The sequence below is a fragment of the Salvelinus alpinus genome, chromosome 16 (assembly GCF_045679555.1).
Source record: "Salvelinus alpinus chromosome 16, SLU_Salpinus.1, whole genome shotgun sequence".
In the NCBI taxonomy this organism is placed as follows: domain Eukaryota; kingdom Metazoa; phylum Chordata; class Actinopteri; order Salmoniformes; family Salmonidae; genus Salvelinus; species Salvelinus alpinus.
This window is the reverse complement of record NC_092101.1, coordinates 32,931,980-32,954,387: the sequence shown is the minus strand read 5'-3', so window position 1 is coordinate 32,954,387 and position 22,408 is coordinate 32,931,980. Positions and strand designations below refer to the sequence as shown.

The 22,408-nt window shown below is 41.0% G+C and overlaps 2 protein-coding genes across 2 annotated transcripts; both read right to left on the bottom strand.

Moving 5' to 3' along the window:
• Positions 1 to 423: 423 nt before the first annotated feature.
• Positions 424 to 6,226, bottom strand: LOC139541377 (retinol dehydrogenase 8). The gene is made up of 6 exons (XM_071345977.1): positions 5,940 to 6,226; positions 3,528 to 3,689; positions 2,953 to 3,132; positions 1,849 to 1,942; positions 1,050 to 1,233; positions 424 to 737 (listed from the first exon to the last, which is right to left on the bottom strand). The coding sequence occupies exons 1-6, from the start codon at positions 6,034 to 6,036 to the stop codon at positions 498 to 500; spliced, it is 957 nt and encodes a 318-aa protein (XP_071202078.1). The 5' UTR covers positions 6,037 to 6,226; the 3' UTR covers positions 424 to 497.
• A 3,363-nt stretch (positions 6,227 to 9,589) lies between these two features.
• Positions 9,590 to 21,306, bottom strand: scinla (scinderin like a). The gene is made up of 16 exons (XM_071345971.1): positions 21,166 to 21,306; positions 18,215 to 18,399; positions 17,666 to 17,820; positions 16,353 to 16,514; positions 15,008 to 15,157; positions 14,525 to 14,614; positions 14,170 to 14,391; positions 13,696 to 13,911; positions 12,942 to 13,075; positions 12,704 to 12,794; positions 12,283 to 12,453; positions 11,790 to 11,967; positions 11,286 to 11,401; positions 11,125 to 11,202; positions 10,747 to 10,807; positions 9,590 to 10,463 (listed from the first exon to the last, which is right to left on the bottom strand). Exons 2-16 carry the CDS (start codon positions 18,393 to 18,395, stop codon positions 10,303 to 10,305), a joined length of 2,166 nt encoding a protein of 721 aa, XP_071202072.1. The 5' UTR covers positions 18,396 to 18,399; positions 21,166 to 21,306; the 3' UTR covers positions 9,590 to 10,302.
• Between the last annotated feature and the right edge of the window lie 1,102 nt (positions 21,307 to 22,408).

The following is a 22,408-nucleotide window of genomic DNA, read 5'->3' as shown; positions in this document are numbered from 1 at the left end:
AGCTTATTTCCCCTTTCCCAATTAGACTAAAACAGGTATTACAATTGACCTTTACCATGTTTTTAAAAAATCGCGTCACCCTATTCCTGTCTTGTGCTTGTTCAGTACAAACAAAAAGGTGATCTAATAATGTGTAGGTAGTGGTTAATATTGGATTATCCTTTAATAAAACTGGGGCTTTGAATGCAGTGTAATATTCTATAACCTGTGAACTATGGATTAGTGGCCCAATAGATAATAATGTTACATAATTGGATGTCCACACATCTTATCAATGGTGATGGATCCTTTCATTGTAGGCTCTGTCAATACAAAAGTCCATTGAGAATCCCCAGTGAAACATTTTGCCCAAATTGAAAGGTAACTATTCCATCAACTTTTGAATCCGTACATTTTCAACACCAACACTCAGAAGATAAAACATTGGAATTGTATGTTGGTTTATAATTTATAATAAAAAAGTGAATTAATTAGAAAATTGCCTTTTGGGACACATCCTAAGAATTGCTCTTGTCCTTATCTATAGTGAAGCTCTTGCGGGTCCTCCAGCGTAGCAGCTTGAGGAAGTTGAGGCTGGCATTGAAGACCTTGTCGTGCTCAAACACCATCTTGTAGAAGGTGTCGATGGGAAGGTCTCCGTTTGGATCAGCATACTTCAGGGTGGTCATGGGGGTGTACAAGGTGTTGGTCTGGTGCCGGAACGGAGGGTTGTCCATGGTGATGATCTTGTGTGTGTGCTAAGGGAGGAAGACACGGAGAAGGAAGGGCCATTGAAAATGAGATGAAGAATTCAGAATAACCTGAAATAAATAAAAATAACTGCCCAGAACATGGTTTTCTGGAGATGCACTGTTGAGGCCCTTGGACAAGTCAAGCGAGTCAAGCTAGGGAGAGACATTTAAGCACAGCAATTTGAACACATGCACCAAACAAACTAACCCTGTGATTTAGAATTACACTTTACTTAGTCTCGAAGTATAATGCCTTATAAGATGTTATATGTATAAGCCTTTATAATGTGTCAATTTGAGCCCAATAGGCTAATATACCTCTGCTATGTCCTCAGGTGTCTGTCCAAGGCTTTCATAGATCTGCTTGAAGTTCTTCATATAGATGTTGGTAAACATATCTGCTGTCACTTTGTCAGCTTTGGAGAGGTCTGTCTTCATGCCCTCCTCATAGACCTTATGCTCAAACTCCGTCACCACAGGGCCTGGCTCAATCAAACTTATACTGCCACAGCAATGACAGCAACACACACACACACGCACACACACACACACACACATAATTACTATTTTAAGTGAATGTTCAGTTAGCCTAGTAAACTCAATTATATTCTGTCACCAAAACCCTTTTGTATTTTCTGTATCTAATACCACAGGAAAATCTATAATAAATCCTAAAATTGTGTCTGTACGCTGTTGCTTCTTATAAATCATCTCTATAATATTTGTCGGGTGTGGTTGTTATTGCCATTTTACCCAACTGTAGCATGTTTTTTGTCACTCGTGGCATGAAACACTGGTAGGATATTGCAGTGTATAAGTGCAGATGTTGGTGACATGGACGAGTGGGCTACAGGTGTTGGTTAGCATGCATTATTTCCCCTGAGGGGAAGGCAGCTCCACGATGCATCCTCTCACTCCCTTCTCTAATCTCTGCCCCACGAGACTAATTTAACTCTCACAAACAGAGCAGTGTGAATGTACCCTCCACACACACCAGATGCAGTATGTGGTAGGGAAGCTCTGGTCCAAGGCGTTAGTACTTGCTAATGCTGAGCATTCCTTAGCAAACCACACTAACGCCCTGGACCAGAACTAGTGGTACGGTAGGACTACTTACTTCAGATTAAACCTCATGGCTTGTACGGCCATGCTTTCACAGAAGCCCTCCACAGCAAACTTGGATGCTGCGTAGATATCGTTGAACAATATACCTGTGAAAAAGGTGAATGCCACCAAATAATTTATACAGACCGGATGTGTCAATTGTAAAATGTAAATTTATGAAGTTCAGATCGTGATGGAGTCTTTCCATTTCTAAGCCTAGGGTTATTCAACGGTTAATATTGAACCAGTAGCAGTGTGGGAATTATGGTGTTCGGAGGGGCTCAGCCCCCCAAATGAGACATGAGCTCCCCTAAATGCAACAAAAGTTGCAAACTTTGCTGGGGATCTCTTTGAACTATTCTCCTATGTGTTTAAAATGCAATTTTGTACTGATACAGTGGTAAATATTAAAATAAAAGCGCATTCCAAATTAAACGAACAACCCTACCTCTGTCGTGGTTTAATCCAGTGACAGCTGGTTCAGGTTATTTCAATCGTATTAATCTATTTTCTCTGGCTGTCTTCCTCTCTCTCTGTTTTGAGTATACCCTAGCAAATTTGCAACATTGTATCGACTGGATTCAGCCTGCTAGCAAAATTGCAACATTGTTTTTAACTGGGCCTTCGCAGTTTCCCGTGTCGATGAGCTCGGGACAGACAAGACTGTATTTACGTCCATATTTCAGCCCTTTTTCAGGTGTCCTGACTTTTCTTTTTACAATTTTAAAAAATTTGTCCGCAAGATACATCAATTAATGCAGGCTACAAGAGTTTAGATCTACTGACAATCTTCCCGAATGTCATTGCACGTTTTGGTGTTTTTTAACAGATACCATTAATCCGATGGCTGGTGCACTGTTTGGATGCTGGAATTTATTTTGGAGCGGACCAATGTGCTAAGGTAGCCTACTTTTTGAATTGATTTGACAATCAGATGAAAACATCATGCCTGGTTGCGTTCATGCCACATTACAACTGGTAATGCATGTTTACCTTTAAAATACATGTCTGTGCTATTAGGCACATACAAATGTGTAGCCCACTCACAAATACACTTGCTGGTCTGTAAGAAAACCTCATGAAAAGCCATTGTGTGAAAAGAAGCAACATCTCTTACCCTGTATGTCCATGACACTGCTGATCACAACAATATGGCCGCTCTTCCTCTTCTTCATGTCTGGCAGGATCTCTTTGAGGAGTCTCACTAGACCAAAGAAGTTGGTATCCATGACAGCCTTCATCTCCTCCATAGACTGACACTCTATGGGGCCTACCAGACCCATCCCAGCATTGCTGACTGAGAGGGGAAAATATAGGTTTGTTCAGTTATGTGGAAACTTTCTGATCGTTGCGTTTGCAAATACAAATAGAATCAGCAGAACTGAAACGATGCCCTATTCTACATGACAGACAATTATATCTGTTTTCTATGATACATTTCTGCCTGAATGTTCTGTAACGTTACATCCTACTGAACCGGCCACTGGAATTGTGGTGTGAGGGAAAACTCAGTGCAGGCCATTTTAATTTGACTGTACAACCAACTAGCCTTACAATAGAATTACAGTCTAATTCTTTACTGGGTTTGTAATGCAAACGCGATCAGGGAAGACAGTGTCAATACATATAAACGTGGGATTATTAGCCTACATGTAATACCAGATAAGGGTGTATGCATGCATCCGTACTTACTGAGTATGTCTAGCTTGCCATCCGGTAGGCTGGCCACACAGGCGTTGATGGAGTCTTCATTGCAAACATCCAGTTGTTTAATCACCAGGGTCCTGCCCAGAGTCCTGCCTGCCGCCTCCACAAGTGCCTCTGCCTTACCCAGGTTCCTCATTGTGGCATACACTGGAGAACACAACACAGGTGTATCTTAGTCTCTTAGAAGCAGACAAGTTTGTCTATGAATATTGTGTAGCTGTATAGTCTGGGGATTAGGAGTTTCTGACAATACTTTTGGGGATTTTGAAGGTAAAGGAACCATCCTCACAATATCACTGCTTTCCATAATAATTTTAAGAGATAGCTGAGATTTCTTCCATTGACAGAGGTGGAATAAACATCACATTTTGGTTTCCATAACATTAAATATCCAAATTCTGTTCAACCCAAAAAGTACCCATTAATAACCTTTTGTCAATAGGGGGTGCTATTTGCACTTTGTAAAAAATTTGTTCCCAAATTAAACTGCCTCGTACTCAATTCTTGCTCGTACAATATGCATATTATTATTACTATTGGATAGAAAACGCTCTCTAGTTTCTAAAATCGTTTGAATTATTTCTCTGAGTGAAACAGAACTCATTCTGCAGCACACTTCCTGTCAAGAAGTGAGATTTCTGAAATCGAGGTCTCTGTTCCAGGGTCGGTTTATAAATTCCCTTGTAAGCTATGGGGCTACATGCACTGCATACGCCTTCCCCTAGATGTCAGTAAGCGGTGAGACTTTGAATGGAGTGGATAGCACCATCTGGGGGAGTATAAAGCCTCTTGGAACGGAAGGACCGACCTTTTCGACGCGGGGCCTGACGCAGGAGGGACACCAAGCATGGCGTCCTGAAAAGCTTTCGGTTTAGCAGTTCTATATCTCCGGCTCTGATTTAATTAGTTTTTTGTCTTAAAAACTTCATGAGGTAGTTAATTTAAACCGACTTATAGCAGTTTATATCAGTTTATTGCGATTTTCTGGAGTTTCTTTGTCAGGCGTTATCGCGAGTTGGGCACCTCTCCGGTACATCGCTGGCGTTAGCAGCTAATTCTACAGGAGTAGAGGACATCTTTCAACCAAAAGAGTTGAAAAGTTCTGGACAAAGGACCACTTGCCCAAGATTCTGATGGAAGCTCATCAAAAAGTAAGAGCTATTTATGATGTTAATTCGTATTTCTGTGGAAAAATGTAAAATTATTAGTCCGCCATTAATTTCGGCATGGTCTCGCTGTAACGCACGCTGTATGTCGAGTAACGTTAATTTAAAAAATCTAACACAGAGGTTGCATTAAGAACTAATGTATCTTTCATTTGCTGTCCAACCTGTATTTTTTAGTCAAGTTTACGATTAGTTATCGATTAGATTAGGTGCCTCTCCAAGATGGCGCCGGTCAGATTGCTTCAAGTTTGGCTACAATTCACATTGTATAACCACGATTTGTGCCGTTAAATATGCACATTTTCGAACAAATCCTATATGCATTGTGTAATATGATGTTAGAGGACTGTCATCTGATGAAGTATATGAAGCTTAGTCAAAAATTATATATATTTTGCTGGTTTGTTAGGATCGCTAACCTTTGCTGCTGGTAAACGGCTTGTGTTTCTGGCTATTGTGGTAAGCTAATATAATGCTATATTGTGTTTTTGCTGTAAAACACTTAAAAAATCTGAAATATTGGCTGGATTCAAAAGATGTTGGTCTTTCATTTGCTGTACGCTGTGTATTTTTCAGAAATGTTTTATGATGAGTATTTAGGTATTTGACGTTGGTCTCTGTAATTATTCTGGCTGCTTCGGCACTATTTCAGATTGCAGCTGCAATGTAGAACTGTGATTTATACCTGAAATATGCAAATTTTTCTAACAAAACATATGCTATACAATAAATATGTTATCAGACTGTCATCTGATGAAGTTGTTTCTTGGTTAGTGGCTATTTATATCTTTATTTGGTCGAAATTGTCATAGCTACCTATGCAGGAAAAAAATGGTGGGGAAAAAAAGTTGTGTCTTTTGCTATCGTGGTTAGCTAATAGATTTACATATTGTGTCTTCCCTGTAAAACATTTTAAAAATCAGAAATGATGGCTGGATTCACAAGATGTGTATCTTTCATCTGGTGTCTTGGACTTGTGATTTAATGATATTTAGATGCTAGTATTTACTTGTGACGCTATGCTAGGCTATGCTAGTCAGCTTTTTTACTGATGGGGTGGGGATTTTGAAGGTAAAGGAACCATCCTCACAATATCACTGCTTTCCATAATAATTTTAAGAGATAGCTGAGATTTCTTCCATTGACAGAGATGGAATAAACATCACATTTTGGTTTCCATAACATTAAATATCCAAATTCTGTTCAACCCAAAAAGTACCCATTAACTTACCAATGAACCTCTTCTTTTCATCCTTGGCGATGCGTACAGCCAGGGCCAGGCCGATGCCTGAGGAGCAACCTGTGATGAGGACAATCTTCTGGTTCATCGCTGCTGTTAGTCTCACAGAAACTCCTTTGTCTTTAAGAACCTAAATTGAGAAAAATTCCTGGATAAGGCTAATAATGTGATTTGAACGGTACAAAAATAAATTGGTCTCACAACTCCAGTATCAGGTAATGAGGGACAGCAGGAGGGAATGAAAGCGAGGAGGGAATGAAAGCAATGGGGGAGCGAAAGTGAGGGAAGATTGAAAGCGAGGGGGGAATGAGAGAGAAGGACGGAATAAGAGTGAGCATGAGGAGATGAAAGAGAGGGAGTAAAGGTGATTTGCTTTCGGCTCAGTAATCCACTGTAGTCAGACTCAGCAGAAACAGCCTTATACAGGAGCATGATTAGCATCCATTAGCATGCCATACACATAGACTACAACTATACACATACACAATCAATCAAATGTATTGTATAAAGCCCTTTTTACATCAGCATTTGTCACAAGAATCCCAGCCTAAAACCCCAAACAGCAAGCAATGCAGATGTAAAAGCATGGTGGCTAGGAAAAAACACACTTGAAAAGCAGAAACATAGAGAAGAAACAGGCTCTGAGAGGTGGCCAGTCCTCTTCTGGCTGTGCCAGGTGGGGATTATAAGACTACATGGCCATTAATTTCTCTAGGATAGGGGGCAGCATTTTCACTTTTGGATAAATAGCGTGCCCAATTTCAACTTCCTTCTACTCATCCCCAGAATATAAGATATGCATATTATTAGTGGATTTGGATAGAAAACACTCTGAAGTTTCTAAAACTGTTTGAATCATGTCTGTAAGTATAACAGAACTTATGTAGCAGGCAAAACCCCGAGGACTAACCATTATTATTATTTTTTTTTTAGGTCACTGTCTGTTCAATGAGGTTTCATTGAAATACTGGATTTCTAATCACCCTGTTTTCAGTTCCTACCGCTTCCACTGGATGTCACCAGTCTTTGGAAATAGGTTGAGGTTATTCCTTTGTGCAATGAAGAAGTAAGGGTCATGTGTACTGTTTGAGAGTTGCGCAAGACTTGAAAAGTAGCGTTAGTTTGTTGATCTCCTGTATTGAAAACAGATAGACCCGTCTTCAATTTGATCGATTATTAACGTTTACAAATACCTTAAGTTGTATTACAAAAGTAGTTTGAAATGTTTTGGCAAAGTTTAGAGGTAATTTTTGAGATATTTTGTAGTGACGTTGAGCAAATTGGAAGCTGTTTTTTTTCTGGATCAAACGCGCCAAATAAATGGACCATTTCGATATATATGGACGGAATTAATCGAACAAAAGGACCATTTGTGATGTTTATGGGACATATTGGAGTGCCAACAAAAGAATCTCGTCAAAGGTAAGGCATGATTTATATTTTATTTCTGCGTTTTGTGTCGTGCCTGCAGTGTTGAAATATGCTACACTCTCTTTGTTTACTGTTGTGCTATCATCAGATAATAGCATCTTATGCTTTCGCCGAAAAGCCTTTTTGAAATCTGACATGGTGGCTGGATTCACAACGAGTGTAGCTTTAATTTGGTATCTTACATGTGTGATTTAATGAAAGTTTGATTTTATATCATTTTTTTTGAATTTGGGGCTCTACATTTTCCCTGGCTATTGGCCAAGTGGGACGCTACCGTCCCACATATCCCAGAGAGGTTTTAAGGCCCAATCTTTCTTCAAGATGTTCAAACATTCATAGATGACCAGCAGGGTCAAATAATAATCACAGTGGTTATAGAGGGTGCAATTTCATAACCCAGAATTCAGAGGTCGAGACAGCAGGTGCGGTAGAGATAGACACAGAGAGAGAAATGATTCCAAAACAAATCAAATTTTGGTAAACTCAATTATCTATTGGGTGAACATATGTTTCCTATGCCAAGAAAGCCCTTTGAATGTAATTGAATTGAAATAGAGAGAGAGAGAGACAGCAAACCAGTGACTCAGCCCCTTTAATAAGGATCAGAGGCAGATAATCCCGGTGGAGAGAGGGGAGCTGGCCACGCAGAGACAGCAAGTGTGATTCGCCACTCCAGTGCCTTGTTGTTCAGCCCCTTTAATAAGGTCAGAGGCAGATAATCCCGGTGGGGAGAGGGGAGCTGGCCAGGCAGAGACAGCAAGTGTGATTCGCCACTCCAGTGCCTTGTCTTTCACCACTGATGCAGACCTTTGGAAAATGTACATTTTAAAAAGTCTAACTCCATGTGATATTGCTACACCAACACAATAAATCCATTATATATTTTAGACAGGTCCAAAGAAACATTATATATTTTTTTGTCTATTACAGAAGAACAGAGTAGTATACTCTGAGTTGTCCTTATGCTAGGCCCTGACCTGGCTATGCCATATGGCTGTGGGCTACATTAGTTAATTTAGCAGACAAGATTTGCTTAGAATTCTATGGCGTTATTTTATAGTATGAAGAATACAATTGAACGTAGCTGAATAATATAGAAAGGATATTTTCTTTAAACAATTTGAGGGAGTGCGTGCACAGCTATTCTGTGTTGAGTGCTTAACAAAGAAGCATGTCTTCGTATTATGTTTAATTTTGAGTTATTTATGACACTTTAGTTGTGATACAAACACTGGGTTACATGTTTTAATGTTTAATACATTCTAAGGCTGCATGATGAGACTCTAATGATGATTTGAAAAAGGCATGCGCTCTGCTTTGTTTTTTTGCTCAGGTTGCACACACTTCATCAGTCTCTCATTCACTATTTGACAAGCAATTGTTAATGCTTCGAATTTCACAGCGGCATCCCCTTTGTGTGGCCGTAATGGCCTCTAAAAAAATGTATGCATTTTGCGGCTAGTGGCCGTTGTGCCCTTGGGCTGAATATAGTCATTATAATTCATTTTTCACGGCTGCCTGCTCCAAAGCACCTCTTACTCACATGGCTCCCTCAGATAGCTCAATTCTCATTATCCAATGCCGGTCACGTGATCGAAGTCTTAAATAGTTTACCACCCAGCACATACACATAGCCTACACCTATACACACACAGAATCATTCAAATGTATTGTATAAAGCCCTTTTTACATCAGCATTCGTCACAAGAAACCCAACCTAAAACCCCAAACAGTAAGCAATGCAGATGTAATAGCACGGTTGCTAGAAATAAAACACCCAAGAAAGACAGGAAGCTGGGAAGAAAACTAGAGAGTAACCAGGCTCTGAGATGTGTCCAGTCCTCTTCTGGCTGTGTACTGCCAAATTCTCTAAAATGACATTAGTTGCGGCTTATGGTAGAGAAATAAACATTACATTCTGTTAACAGCTCTGGTGGACATTCCTGCAGTCAGCATGCCAATTGCACACTCCCTCAAAAACTTGAGACATCTGTGGCATTGTGTTGTGTGACAAAATTGCACATTTTAGAGTGGCCTTTTATTGTCCCCAGCACAAGGTGCACCTGTGTAATGATCATGCTGTTTAATCAGCTTCTTGATATGCCACAGCAGTCAGATGGATGGATTATCTTGGCAAAGAATAAATGCTCACTAACAGGGATATAAACACATTTTTGCACAACATTTGAGATAAATAAGCTCTTTGTGAGTATGGAACATTTCTGGGATCTTTAATTCAGTTCATGAAACATGGGACTAACACTTTACATGTTGCATTTATATTTTTGTTCAGTGTACATAATGCAAGACACAATAAAAAAACACAACCTACTTTCAAAAAGCAGGATGTTTTAACACAACAATCATCAAATCCCATAAAACCTGGTTGTTGGTTGTTTCTCTTCAGAAGTACATTTTTATTGGATTCAGAGTAAAGTTACGACAGTATACAAGCATGAAATAGACTTTGCTATGCTTATTTTTTTGCATATAAGATAGCAAAGTGCATTTTCTTGTATTTAACTATCATTCCTGTGTTTGAGCATTGGCACTTGTTTCATTGAGAAGCCATACAGTTATACATGATAATAACAAAATAAAGACAACATTTTCTGAGAGTCATCCAAGCACAGCTTGAGTGCCAGTCTGTTTGTGCTATCATTCCAACTTCTTGTCACTCACTTTCATGTCAAACATTTGGCTTGACAATACCAGCAATGGAGTATGCAAGAACACAAACAGATCTGAGACCAGGCTAATCCAATATAATGGACCAGACCAGTTTCATTGGGTTTATGGGTCCAACTGCTTGTATATGTCTTGCAGATGTCTTGGCCTTGTGTTTTCAGGAGTAGAGGATAATGCAGGAGAAAAAGCCATGCAAGGGGAGGGAGCAGGAGGAAGTGGTTGAGCACAGTAAATTTTAAAAGCGGGCGCGGATACGCTCCAGAGGGTCGGTTTCCCACAACTTGGGGTCCCAGGCCTGGAACCAGCCGGTGAAGGTTGGTGGTTCCATTCCCTGCTTGATCGTAGTGATGGCAATGCCCCGGCGACCAGAAGGGTCCGAATCCACATAGTCTTTGGCTGAAAGACAAGAAGAAAGCTCTACATTAAGCCTCATAGATCAGTTTCACAAACTCGGTCTTGGCCTAGCAACTACACAGCTGATTCAAATGATCAACTCATCATCAAGCTTTGATTCTTTGAATCCGCTGTGTAGTGCTAGGGGGAAAAAACTAAATGGGGGGCACCAGGACAGAGTTTGGGAAACCCTGCTATAGATTGACACTTTTTGTTAGTGACTACACTGAGGTAGTGATAGCGTGTATGCATCAACAATGGCCAATAGATTATTAATCAATCGTACCAATTTTTGCTGATCCGGTCCTCTCCACCTCATTGGCTTCGTTGCCGATCCAGAGGAAGATCTGTAAAAGTAATATAACAATTAGAATGACTAGAACGGCCATTCCCATTCAAATCAATGCTCCTTGATGGGTGGAGCGGCGGCCATATTGGGTGTACCCATGCCAGGAAGTATGTCATTCTATTTCTATGGCTTCAACCCTGCACCCTCAGGGGATCATGGGATAGGGAAACAATAAAAGCAGAATGTGGAGAGGGATTGGAGGATTGGACCACTTCCTTTAAAAACTATCATGGCAGGACTTCAGTTGTATCAGAGCCACTGGGATCATGTGGATTATACTGTATAATGGTCTTCAACATCAGGCCAAGACCCTACCTGATCCCAAGTGTCCAGAAGCATGACGTCATCAGTTGCCAAGTCTGACTGGTTGAAATCTCCAGGCACCTCCTCAGCCTGAGAGAGAGAGATTAATACAGAGTATCCTTCACAAGAAAATATTCCATCCCTACACTAAGAGAAATCCCCCCTCTACTCACTATGAGCCTGCCAGTCTTGTTAGAGCAGCCAAACAGGCGTGGTGGCTTAACCATCTTCTGCAGGCTCCTAGAGGTCTGGTACTCCTTCTTCCCTCCCAGAGCAGACCAGAACCCAGCTGGGAAGGATGCAGAACAATACAATATGGTACATCAGAAACACTCATCATACCAGTATGGAAAACAAGTTTCATTCAATGCAAATTAAGGAAAGTCTGAAAAATTAACTATAAAGCGGGCGGCAATGATATTTGCCTCAAAAACAAAAAGTAGCTATAGAAAAACACAAGAATAAATTGAAGTGAGTAATTTTGTAATGACTGTTCACATGTATGTGGTCCCGGGGCCAGTTTGAGCTCCTTGAACGCCGGTGGCTCCAGACAGATGTATGTATGCTAAGAAGTGCTACAATAAACGTATTTAAAAGAGAAAAACCTAATGTAAATGAATCCTATCATCACTAAAATATGTTATGCCTGTGATTAGGTGTAAGACTAAAACACCCACCTGGCTCCTTGCCCTCTGACACCTCAGTGGCACTTCCTCCTCCCAGGAAAGAGGTGACGTATTGGGCTGCAGCCAGCTCCTCCTCAGTGGCCCCCACTCCCCTCCACAGGAACACAGTGTTAGGGGACTTCAGCACAAACACATCATTGGTGTTCAGGAATGCAGCAGAGGGCTCCACCTGGATAGGAGAGAATGGGAGCGAGGGAGTGATAGCGAGAGAAAGAGAAGTGGTGAGGTACTCATATCCTATAATCCTCCTCAGTTACTTTATTAACTGGCAGATATATATTTTTTTTCTTTCTCATATTCCTTATGTAACTTCATAACTTCTGCCCTAATTTTAAGTAATCAGGATCATTAAAAATATCAGTGTTAGTACTGTAGTTTGTGTATGTTGTGTGATCACCTAAACCTACATAGGCCTTCAGTGTGTGTATATGTATGCAGCCAATACATTTTGATTTGATTTGTATATGTTGTATGACTGACTGACCTCTACAGCCCGTGTGGCCCTGGTGGAGCTTTGGCGGATGTGGAAGAGGCGTGTGGAGCCCACCCTGCTCTGGCCCCCCTTACGGGACGTCCCCCCCAGGTGGATCACCATGGGCTTCCCCTTGAACAGACTCATCAGGTGGGCCGGCTCCTGGCCCTGAGTCACACGCACCTGGAGGAGAGAGTAGGAGAGGAGACACTTCAGCACATCCGTCAAACCACAGAATAGGATCGATACACACACACAAGAGGCTGGAACCTGCACAGGGTCAGCCACAGAGCAGTGCCTCTGGAGCCTTCACAAGTCCAACCATTTAAGTCAAGACAATGATATACAGAGAACCCCTTTTTATGACATATGTGATGTGATTAAATGAGATTAAATATATCTGTTATGAATAGTGTCTGAATTAGTATTTTACCTGGACAGGAGACCCTCCCATGGAGTCATCCAGCCTGACAGTCAGGAAGGCAGAGGCAGCCAGCTCATCCTGAGTACACTTCAGCCCCTGCCTGCAATCATCAATCAATCAATCTTACAGTGATATGAATAGGGACAAACACAGAGAACGGATGTGCTCCTGCCTCCTGCAGAGCTAGGCCTATAGCTTAAGCCTGATTATGTCTCCCTCTTGTGGCGACATGGTGAACAATACTCACCAGGTGTATATGATGTGCTGCTCCCTGCCTCCCAGGCGGTAGCTGTACAGTACCAGGTAGCAGTCACCTCCATAGAACTGGCCATAGCTGGAGGAGTCCACTGGCACCTGGTCACCATCCTCCACACGCCACACCTGAGGAGGAGATCCATCTCCTTTACATTACGACATACACTGAGTGTACAAAATATTAATAACACATTCCTAATATTGAGTTGCACCCCAACTTTTGCCCTCAGAACTGCCTCAATTCGTCAAGCATGGACTCTACAAGGTATCGAAAGCGTTCCACAGGGATGCTGGCCCATGCGGACTCCAATGCTTCCCACAGTTGTGTTAAGGATGTCCTTTGGGTGTTGTACCATTCTTGATAGGGGCGCAACTTTGGTTTTAGAAGTGGGGAGACAAGTTACAAGAGTGCTCCACATCCCACCAGCAGAAATAGCCTGGCAGCTGGCAGAAAGAGGTGGCATGACACCAGAAATGAAACCTAATGTGTTCATAATGTTTTGTACACTCACTGTACTTCTCCCAGTGTGTCATGTTCTACATTAAACACACCAGGAGTAGTAGAGTTAGATCAGTATTTCCCTAACCTCTCCTCCAGTACCTATGCAAAAGATACATTTCAATTGAATGCATTCAGTTGTACAACTGACTAGGTATCCCCTTTCCCTTTCCCTGCCAGTGCCACTTGTTTTAAATAGTCCTGAGTTAGATCATCGTACGTCATCACTACTATCTTCCAGCCGTACCTGAACCTTCCCGGATCCGTCATCCACCATGCCGTGTTGGGCTGCCATGGTCTTGTTGGTGTGCAGGCCGGAGGAGTCAAAGGGGACCTGCACCACCCTGGCGATACGCCCCAAGCTGTAGGCCTGGCCTGGGCCCGTGGTCTGGTCCTTATCCTTCCAGTTACAGAAGAACTGCTTGAACAGGGTGGTCTCTCCTCCCCCTGGCAACACCTGGACCTGTAGAATAAAATAGAGTAGACTTCAAAGGACTTTATCAATCCACAGATCTGATAGGATGTTGATGGGATATGGAGTTGTGGCTGTCATCGAATGCCATTCCCGTTATGTATGGAAAATGCCGGACCAGGGGGATTAACATGTGTTCTTCCGGAGTTGGCGGTGTTACCACTTGAAACTAACTTCCCAAACATGGGTACAAGTTCAGAATATTCATGGCAGCAGTAGTGATGAGGGAGAAGTTTGATGTAACGTTACCTGGGTGTGTCTGGGGTACTTCTTCTCCTTGATAAACTGCTCTGCGGCCTTCATGGCAGCATTGCGTTCAGCTGTGTTGGCACTAGGTCCTTTCCAGATGAAGATCTTGCTGTCCACTCCATTGTCCAGAATGTAACACTCACTGGGGGAAAGCATTTCTTGTTTGAAGGGGCTGGTCTGGGCCACCACTGATGCCTTCATGGAGCCTGCTGCATCAGAGATCTACAATAGACCTTTATTCATCAATATTATACAGCGACAACGGAAATGGATACTTTTGCTGTCACAGTGCGCAGGGCCATACCATAACACAAACATGTCAGACTGGGAGCATCATAAGGCTGCAAATCTTTACCATGTAGAGAGCTCCCTTCTTCTGGTTGGATCTATCAACAGACTCGTCATCAGGGCTTCCTGCAGGGATGTTGGGTTTGGGCCCTAGAGCCTAAAAATAAACACAATCACAACAATGCTTCATGTCGTGAATAAGGGGAAATAAGTCATAGACAAGTTAATCAACTCTGCCTAAGAAGTCCCAGTGCACTCCTCTAAAAAGGTTCCAGCATTGCATAAAATACATTGTACATAGTTTGTGACCACCATGCAACTCCTTACCCTTTAAATGCATTGAATGAGATAAGATCGTACCACAATGTCTTAGCGTGCCCAGAGCGCATAATAATGCCAGATGCCAGTAACTATCCCCCTCATATTCTCTGACCCTTCCAATGTAACAGGGTCAGGAAGTGGTGGTGAAGGTGGCTATCTTCCCTCCGCGATCATCTGTGTGTGTGTCTGTGTCTGTGTGTCTGTGTGTGTGTGTGAGAGAGTGACTCACGTCGATGACAGCCTGTGGCTCTCCTCCCTCCTCAATCATCAGCAGCGTGGCACGGCCATTCCTCTCGTTGTCACGGACATCGATGGCCACCTGGGATGCCTTCAGACGCTCAAAGCTGTTGCACTCGCTGCCACACCACTGGAAGACGTCCTGAGAATAGAAACAAAAGCTGTCTGAATGGCCATGACTCAGACTAAGGGAAGAGACTCTTGCCTTTATGCACAGGGGAGAGTGGGTTAAATTGAGCCAAATGGGTACGTTAAGCCACCCTTGTTTATAGGAAACCATACACAAAATGTATAATTTGATAAAATATTTAGGAAAAGGTCATCATTTCATGGAGTCTGTGAAGGAAGAAACCACATGGAAAAAGTGGTAAGCAAGTCAGGCCCAAAAAACATTTTTTTTGTGTTAGAGGTTTCATGATGCTTGTATCTAAACCAAAGTAGATACTTTTAAGAGTGTTCTATACATCAGCTGAGGCCTCTATAAGCTTAAATAAACCTAGCATGGAAGTGCATCCTTGTAGCTGCGTGGGTTAATTTAGTCAAAATGTTTGCCTTGGGGTAAGTTGAGCCAATGGCAAGTTAAGCAAATTTAAGTGTTTTCTTTCCTGGGGTAATGCAAGGTATTATCGCTGGGATATGAGGTAACAACAGGACCTGGCCTATGTTAAAAGTGTTGAAAAAATGTGTTTGTTAGGTGTTAAGCCTGTGTTAAAATATGCTTAAAATTATTAAAAGACAAAAAATCTATTGTGTTGAATTGTGTTTGGGGAAAGAAGCTAGACGTGGGTTTAAAAAGGTAGTGCTAATATTTAATTCAGCACAGAAATTTGTAGGCGGTTTAATTTACCCTGTCCCGGGGCTCAACGTACCCCACACCCTGGGTAAGCCGTGCCAGGAGACCACTTTTTTTGACATGCAATGTTTTCAAGACGGTAATGTTTACATGAATTCTGATTATTCCCAGGGATACAGACCATCCTAAAATATATGTAGATATCTTTGTTCGACAGAATACTATATTTCCCTTGACGGCGTGATGCTGAATGTACAAAATGGCTCAACTTATCCTACCCTCCCCTACTTATGCATACTCATGCATGATCCACAAAATAACAACTGGAGTATTTTACAGCCCTTTCCTTCTTTGGAGAGAGAGGGCTGTAAAATCACCCTCATTACACATATGCAAACATTGTGCATGTGGGATCATTGTGTTTCTGCCTATGTGACAATCCCCTTATGTAGCATTGGCCAAGTTCAACACGTGAGTCTGGTTGAGGAGACTTAGTAACATATCATAATTTAGCTTAGTCACCGATAGGCTATCCCAGCCTCACCTTTCCTAGGTCGATGATGAAACAGTCTCCTCTGTTGAAGCTGGACCAGGACATGTCTACCTCCGTGGCCCTGATGGCCCTGCGGCCCTTGATGTGCAGCAGACGCTTGACGTTCATGTCGTTGGTCACCACGTGCTGGAAGCCAGAGGCCACCCCACCTTGCTGAAGGACAGAGAATGGAAATAGTGTATCAGGTTAACGAAGCTAACAATAATACATTGCTTATAAGAAGTTTATATATATTTATGTTACATACTGCATGTTAAACTCCAACGTCATTGTCAGCAACTTTGTTCAGAGTAGTAAGTAAACATTTACTTCCATAGCTTCCTCTACTTGCCAATCCAGAAGCCAATGTAAAATCTTGCCAGACATGCAGCCATTTGGCTTTCTGGAATTAGACCCATATGTGTCCTCCCTTAGCCTGTCCATCATTTGAAACTCTCCATGGCAACCCTCTATGGAAAACTTTATCCACTGCAGATGCTAAAACTTAAATACACACATTACTATAAATAGCACAGTTACCTTTTTAGCAAATCCCTCTTTTCTGCATGTACAGCTTCAAATATGTGCAACATGTGTCATGACTCATTAGTATTTCAATACTTTGATGGGTGTGTTGCTGTTGTTCTCACTAGAGTATTGATTAATACACATTTTACCATCCTTTAACTGGACGCTGGTAATCAATAGCTGTGAAATTGAGTCTCATTAGTCAACAAGTTCAAATGGGACTCCACTCTACTTACCAATACTTAACCTAATAATGAGAAACCCACGCACATTATTTTTGATAATTACCCTTCTCTTCAAATTCATTGGGGTTCAATGTCACTGACATACTTAGAGAAGTATAGTAGTGGGATGTATAACAACAGAGTAAGCATCTAAGTGCTGGAAAGGGAAAACAAAGCTATACTGGGGTTGTCATGCGAGACACAGCGAGACCTTCAGTCATTTTTAAAAGGATGTGCAGTACTGTATTTATTAAGGATCCCCATTAGCTGCTGCCTTGGCAGCTACTCTTTCTGGGGTCCAAACACATTAAGGCACTTACATCACACATAAAACAAAATATAAAACAATACATAATTGAACATAATTACACCACCACATATCTACAATACAAAATGTATAATAACACCATACAACAATATTACAATATATGTGTGTGTGTAGAGTGTGCGTGCTAGCGTGTTTGGGTATCTATATTTAACCAAGAAATACTCTTTTGAGGTTTTTCTATGGCGATCTGATCTAAGCTAATATGCCCAACTGTCTCTCTGAGATGTTATTCTGAAATATCTAACCTTGTACTTGATGCCAGACTTGAAGTAACCCAGGAAGGTGAGAGACTCGTTGTTCTGCACCTCTCTGAACTGGACCGGGCCTCCGCCCAGGAAATCATCCAGCTGGGTGGTAAAGATGGCCGCCGCACCTTTCTCATCCTGAGAACTCTCACTTCCTGTGGTATCAGCCAATAGAGACGTGGGGAGTTGAGGAAGAAGACCAATGGGAAAGTCCATATGAACATACAGAACGGTGTAGGGTGAAGTTTCACCTAGGTGCAGTTCTTGGGTCAGTTTAGCATTTGTCCTACTAATGGTTTAGGTTAGGATTGCTGATCCTAGATCTGTACATAGGGGTAAGTTCTCCCCGGAGCATACACAACAATACAAGGGAGGAACCTTTCAGTTAATTATCAAATAGATATGACAAGTGAACAGGCATGTATCTTTTTATAACCCTTATCACTATGTGGGCATTTCCTGCACGTATAGGATAATGGTTTAAGGCTAAGCCTGAGTGGCCATGGTGATAAGCTATATCAGTCGGGTAACCAGCTCTCTCTCTCTCACCCAGCCACATGTGGATGTAGTATGAGGGGGCGGCAGTGGTGTAGAGAAGAACGTAGCAGTCTCCGGTGAAGAAGTTCCCGTGGAGCTGTTTAAGAACCGGCTTCAGATCCAGCTTCTCCACGCGCCACACCTGAAGACCAGGCTCCTTCCCTGCAGTCTGAAATTCCTTATGGAACACCATGGTTCTGGAGAGGAGGAGAAACAAAGTAACATTTCATACTTGAGCTTGCCGTAGTTAGGACTTCAACAATGTTATGTAATAGTAACCAACCCCTATCTTGATCCACTACTCTACAAGCCATCTAACTATTTCCGTCTTGATCTAATTCTCTCTTTGGGGAGTGCTATACAAGGTGACTGTCATTACCACTGACAAACACAAAAAACCCTCAGTGATGTCAAAGATATGATGGAAACGTATGGCTCTTTATCACCTGTTATGGAGGCCTTTAAATCAAATCAAAGTTTATTGGTCACGTACACAGATTTTAAAATGTTATTGCAGGTACAGAAAAATGCTTATGCTTCTAGCTCCAACAGTGTAGTAATATTTAGCAATATAATAACAATACACACAATCAAAAATTGTACAAAATATCAGAATGAGCAATGTCAGAGTCTGTCCATAGAGCGTCTGTAGTGTGAAAGGTTAATCTATGGCGCTAATAATTGTCACCCATTCTCCCATTGCCGCTCTACTAACCACCGGTCCTGGCAACCCACATTATGCACACCTGGCAACCATCGTTACGCACACCTGCACCCCATCGTTATGCATACCTGGACTTCATCATCACCTGTATTACTCTCCCTTTATTTAGCCCTCAGTATTCAGGCAGTATTAGTTTTGTTTTCATGTCCAGTACGCTTCTCTTGTTTTTTATATCTTCATGTTCTTTGTTATTAAACTCACCAACTGCACTTGCTTCCTGACTCTCTGCGTCTACGTTACAATAATGGAAGTTGATGTACTAAAGTAGGTTTCATAATAGACTACTGCTATGGTGTGCTGTCATATGTGTATGAGGATAATTGCTGTATGTCACAAGTAATGTCATATATGTCATATAGTTCTATTGAATCCTTATAGGATTCTTAATACACAACACAGGGCAAAGCTTCCCATTCTCAGTGAATGTTTTTCCTCAGGTAAACAGAGGTAATTGTTGGCCCACCGAAGAGAAAGCCATATGAACAGTATTATTTACATAAGACAGGTGTGTGTTCTGTGGAATGGCTCACCATAATGGCAGAAGATACCAGGGTGTCTGTTTTCAAAACAAATATTTGTTGGAGACCAATCATTCTTTTCTTGGACAGTCTATCTTTACTATGGATGTCTTCCAGTCCACATCATTAAAACAAAAATGTTATGTGTGCTTGAATTTATAAACTCATGTCTTTATTACTGGAAGTATTAATGAGAGTATATCTCTCATATTGGACTTAACATAAAACCTGTTACTTTACTATTATTACTCCTTTATTGATAATTGTGTGTCTAACTAAGGTTTGTTCCAAATGGCACACTAATCCCTATATAGTGCACTACATTTGACCAGAGCCCTAAAATCTGTGTTGATCTAGGGTGGTGGTGCAAAGAGAGTGAATCAAGTGACCATGATTGACTCATGGGAGAACTTGGAACAGTAGCTCTCTCCCTTTCTCTCCAAATTGACAGTATGGAAGACTGATCCTTTTCTCAACAATCCAGCAACTGAAAATGTACAGTACTTAAGTCCATTTCACCATACAAGCAGGAATTACATAATATCAATATAATTTTTCCTGCAGACATGTTTTGATTGAAGCTTCTTGTGAGATTGGATAAGAAGAGACATTTCTCCCAAGGAAGGAATCTGTAAACATATGCCCATTTGTGACCCATTTGTTCCTCTAACCAATTATCCTCTAGTATTCCCCTAGCAGCTTGTTTCCTATGTGGTGCTACTGGATGAGTTCTGGGTTAATTCTGGTCGAGGATGACTCAACAAAACCACCTCAGAACACAGATCACAAAAACTATATGATTCATGACCCTCAAAAACAGTAAAGTTCCTACTTTTACAAAAAATGTTATGTAAGATTGAGACAAACATGATAAGAATAGATTATATATTTAATTCATTAATTAAATTCATATGAATTATCAGTCATTGGAATATTAAATTCACAATCTCATTGTGCAAAAAAGCATCAACATGCAGAGAGATACATGACAGAGATGGATTTATATTTTTCAATGTTCAAATCCTTGTCTATAATTTTTCTAACTCATATGCCAGTGTTTGTAACTTTCCATATTCTCTAGTCAACTTGTTGACACAGCAACTCAATTAAGCAATCAAATGGAGAACTGTAGCCTACAAGTCTTTTTATCTCTTTAATTCCGCTGCAAGATATGACATGACTCACAGTACAAGGAATGTTTTTTTTATTTTCTCTTGGATTCATGTGATTCTAGCCAGCCGACACCCACTACAATTTAAAGGCACAGTGGCAGTAAATTCCCGAAATGATGAATGAAATAGAAGCGTATTGAAGTTCTATTTATTTTTTACTTACATTTTCAAACAAACAGTTATTTTTCACTACGCTTGGCCACTCTACACATTTTGAGTGAATTAACATCTATTTAAAATAGCGAAAGACATCTAGCCTAGGCTACCTGATATGAGTTTACAGGGCAACTGCGATATGATAAAGAATAGATCTACCGGCAGCAACATTCTACTTCAATACTTAAGATTCTGATAATAAACAACTTTATAGTTTAGTTCTCGTCTCTAAAGAAGCTACAGAAGTGAGTATGTTTCCTATTTTCCATGAACATAGGCTTTCTTTTCTTTCAGATCAATTTATGTACTTATTTTACAAATCTATGTGTATCCTTATTGTATGAGAACAAGTTGATGTATAGTTATAACATTTTGTATTATATATTTTTTTACCTGTTAGTAGAAAACTCTCGAAGATTAACTCAGCAGCAAAGTCAGATTTGGATGTTGTGTAGTATTCCAGATTCTGAAAAGATTGAATGTGAGAGAGGATATTATATAGCTGGAGGTCAGCGCTCGGGAAATAAGAGGCGTCTCCGGACGCGCCCCAACCCACTTGCAAGTAACAACACGTAAACATACCACTATAGTCCTACATTGAGTAAGGTACCAGTCATTGGCAGCAGTGGCGGTTCTAGCTTGTATGGCTCCCTGGGCGAACCCCCACTTTAGCGCCCCCCCCCAACAACAACAACAAAAAGCACCATGCTGCACTGTAATTTTTATTCAGACAACAACGCAAAGAAATAATCATAACATTTAAAACTATATAAATATACAAATATATACAAAAATAAGACTCATAAATATCAAAAAGTAACAAAGACAAATAGAAACAAATTGTAGTATATAAATACAAATAAAAAAGAGAATCAAATTATTACACTATTGCCCTATTGCTAACAAAAAACACACATAAAACTAAATTGCACAAATCCTATATCACACAAATAGAATAACACACTTATAAAGAAGAGAACCTGATTATTACACTATTGCACTTCAAACAAGAAACACAAGCTAAATTGCACAACTAATTGCATTACTAATTGCATTAGTACTGTACAAAGTTAGAGGTGCGCTATTTGATAGATTCCCCCGGTGCGCTATTTGATAGATTCCCCCGCTCGCCCTACCTCGGGCTTCCAGTGGGGAGACCTGAGGTCAACCTACCTCGCCCCATCTCGTACTGCTGAGTGGGAGACCTTCCCAGGCAGTCGCCTGCCTAGCTCACAAACTAGCATCAGGGCGCCCACTCCGATAAGGTTAATTGACCTACAGTCCCACACGGTGACATGATATCATTGACGCAACATGCAAATGAGCGATAGAAAACCGATCGCGCAAATGTCACCATTCAGAATTGTTTTGTTTTGTGCGGGCGCCCAATGCCGCCTATGCCTAAATCCGCGTGAGTGCAAAACAATATTTGGATACGTATTTATGGAACTTTACAACTACTGTCACTGTATGATAAATTGCATACATGTCAGCATTTATTCACACACCAATGCAGCACAGATCATGACTATAACATTGCCATGTAATAAACTTGTATTCGTGTGTAATAAATCATGTTTTGAGTTTTATTTTTATTCTGATTATGTAGGAGTATGGAATCTTTTTGCTAAGTGCA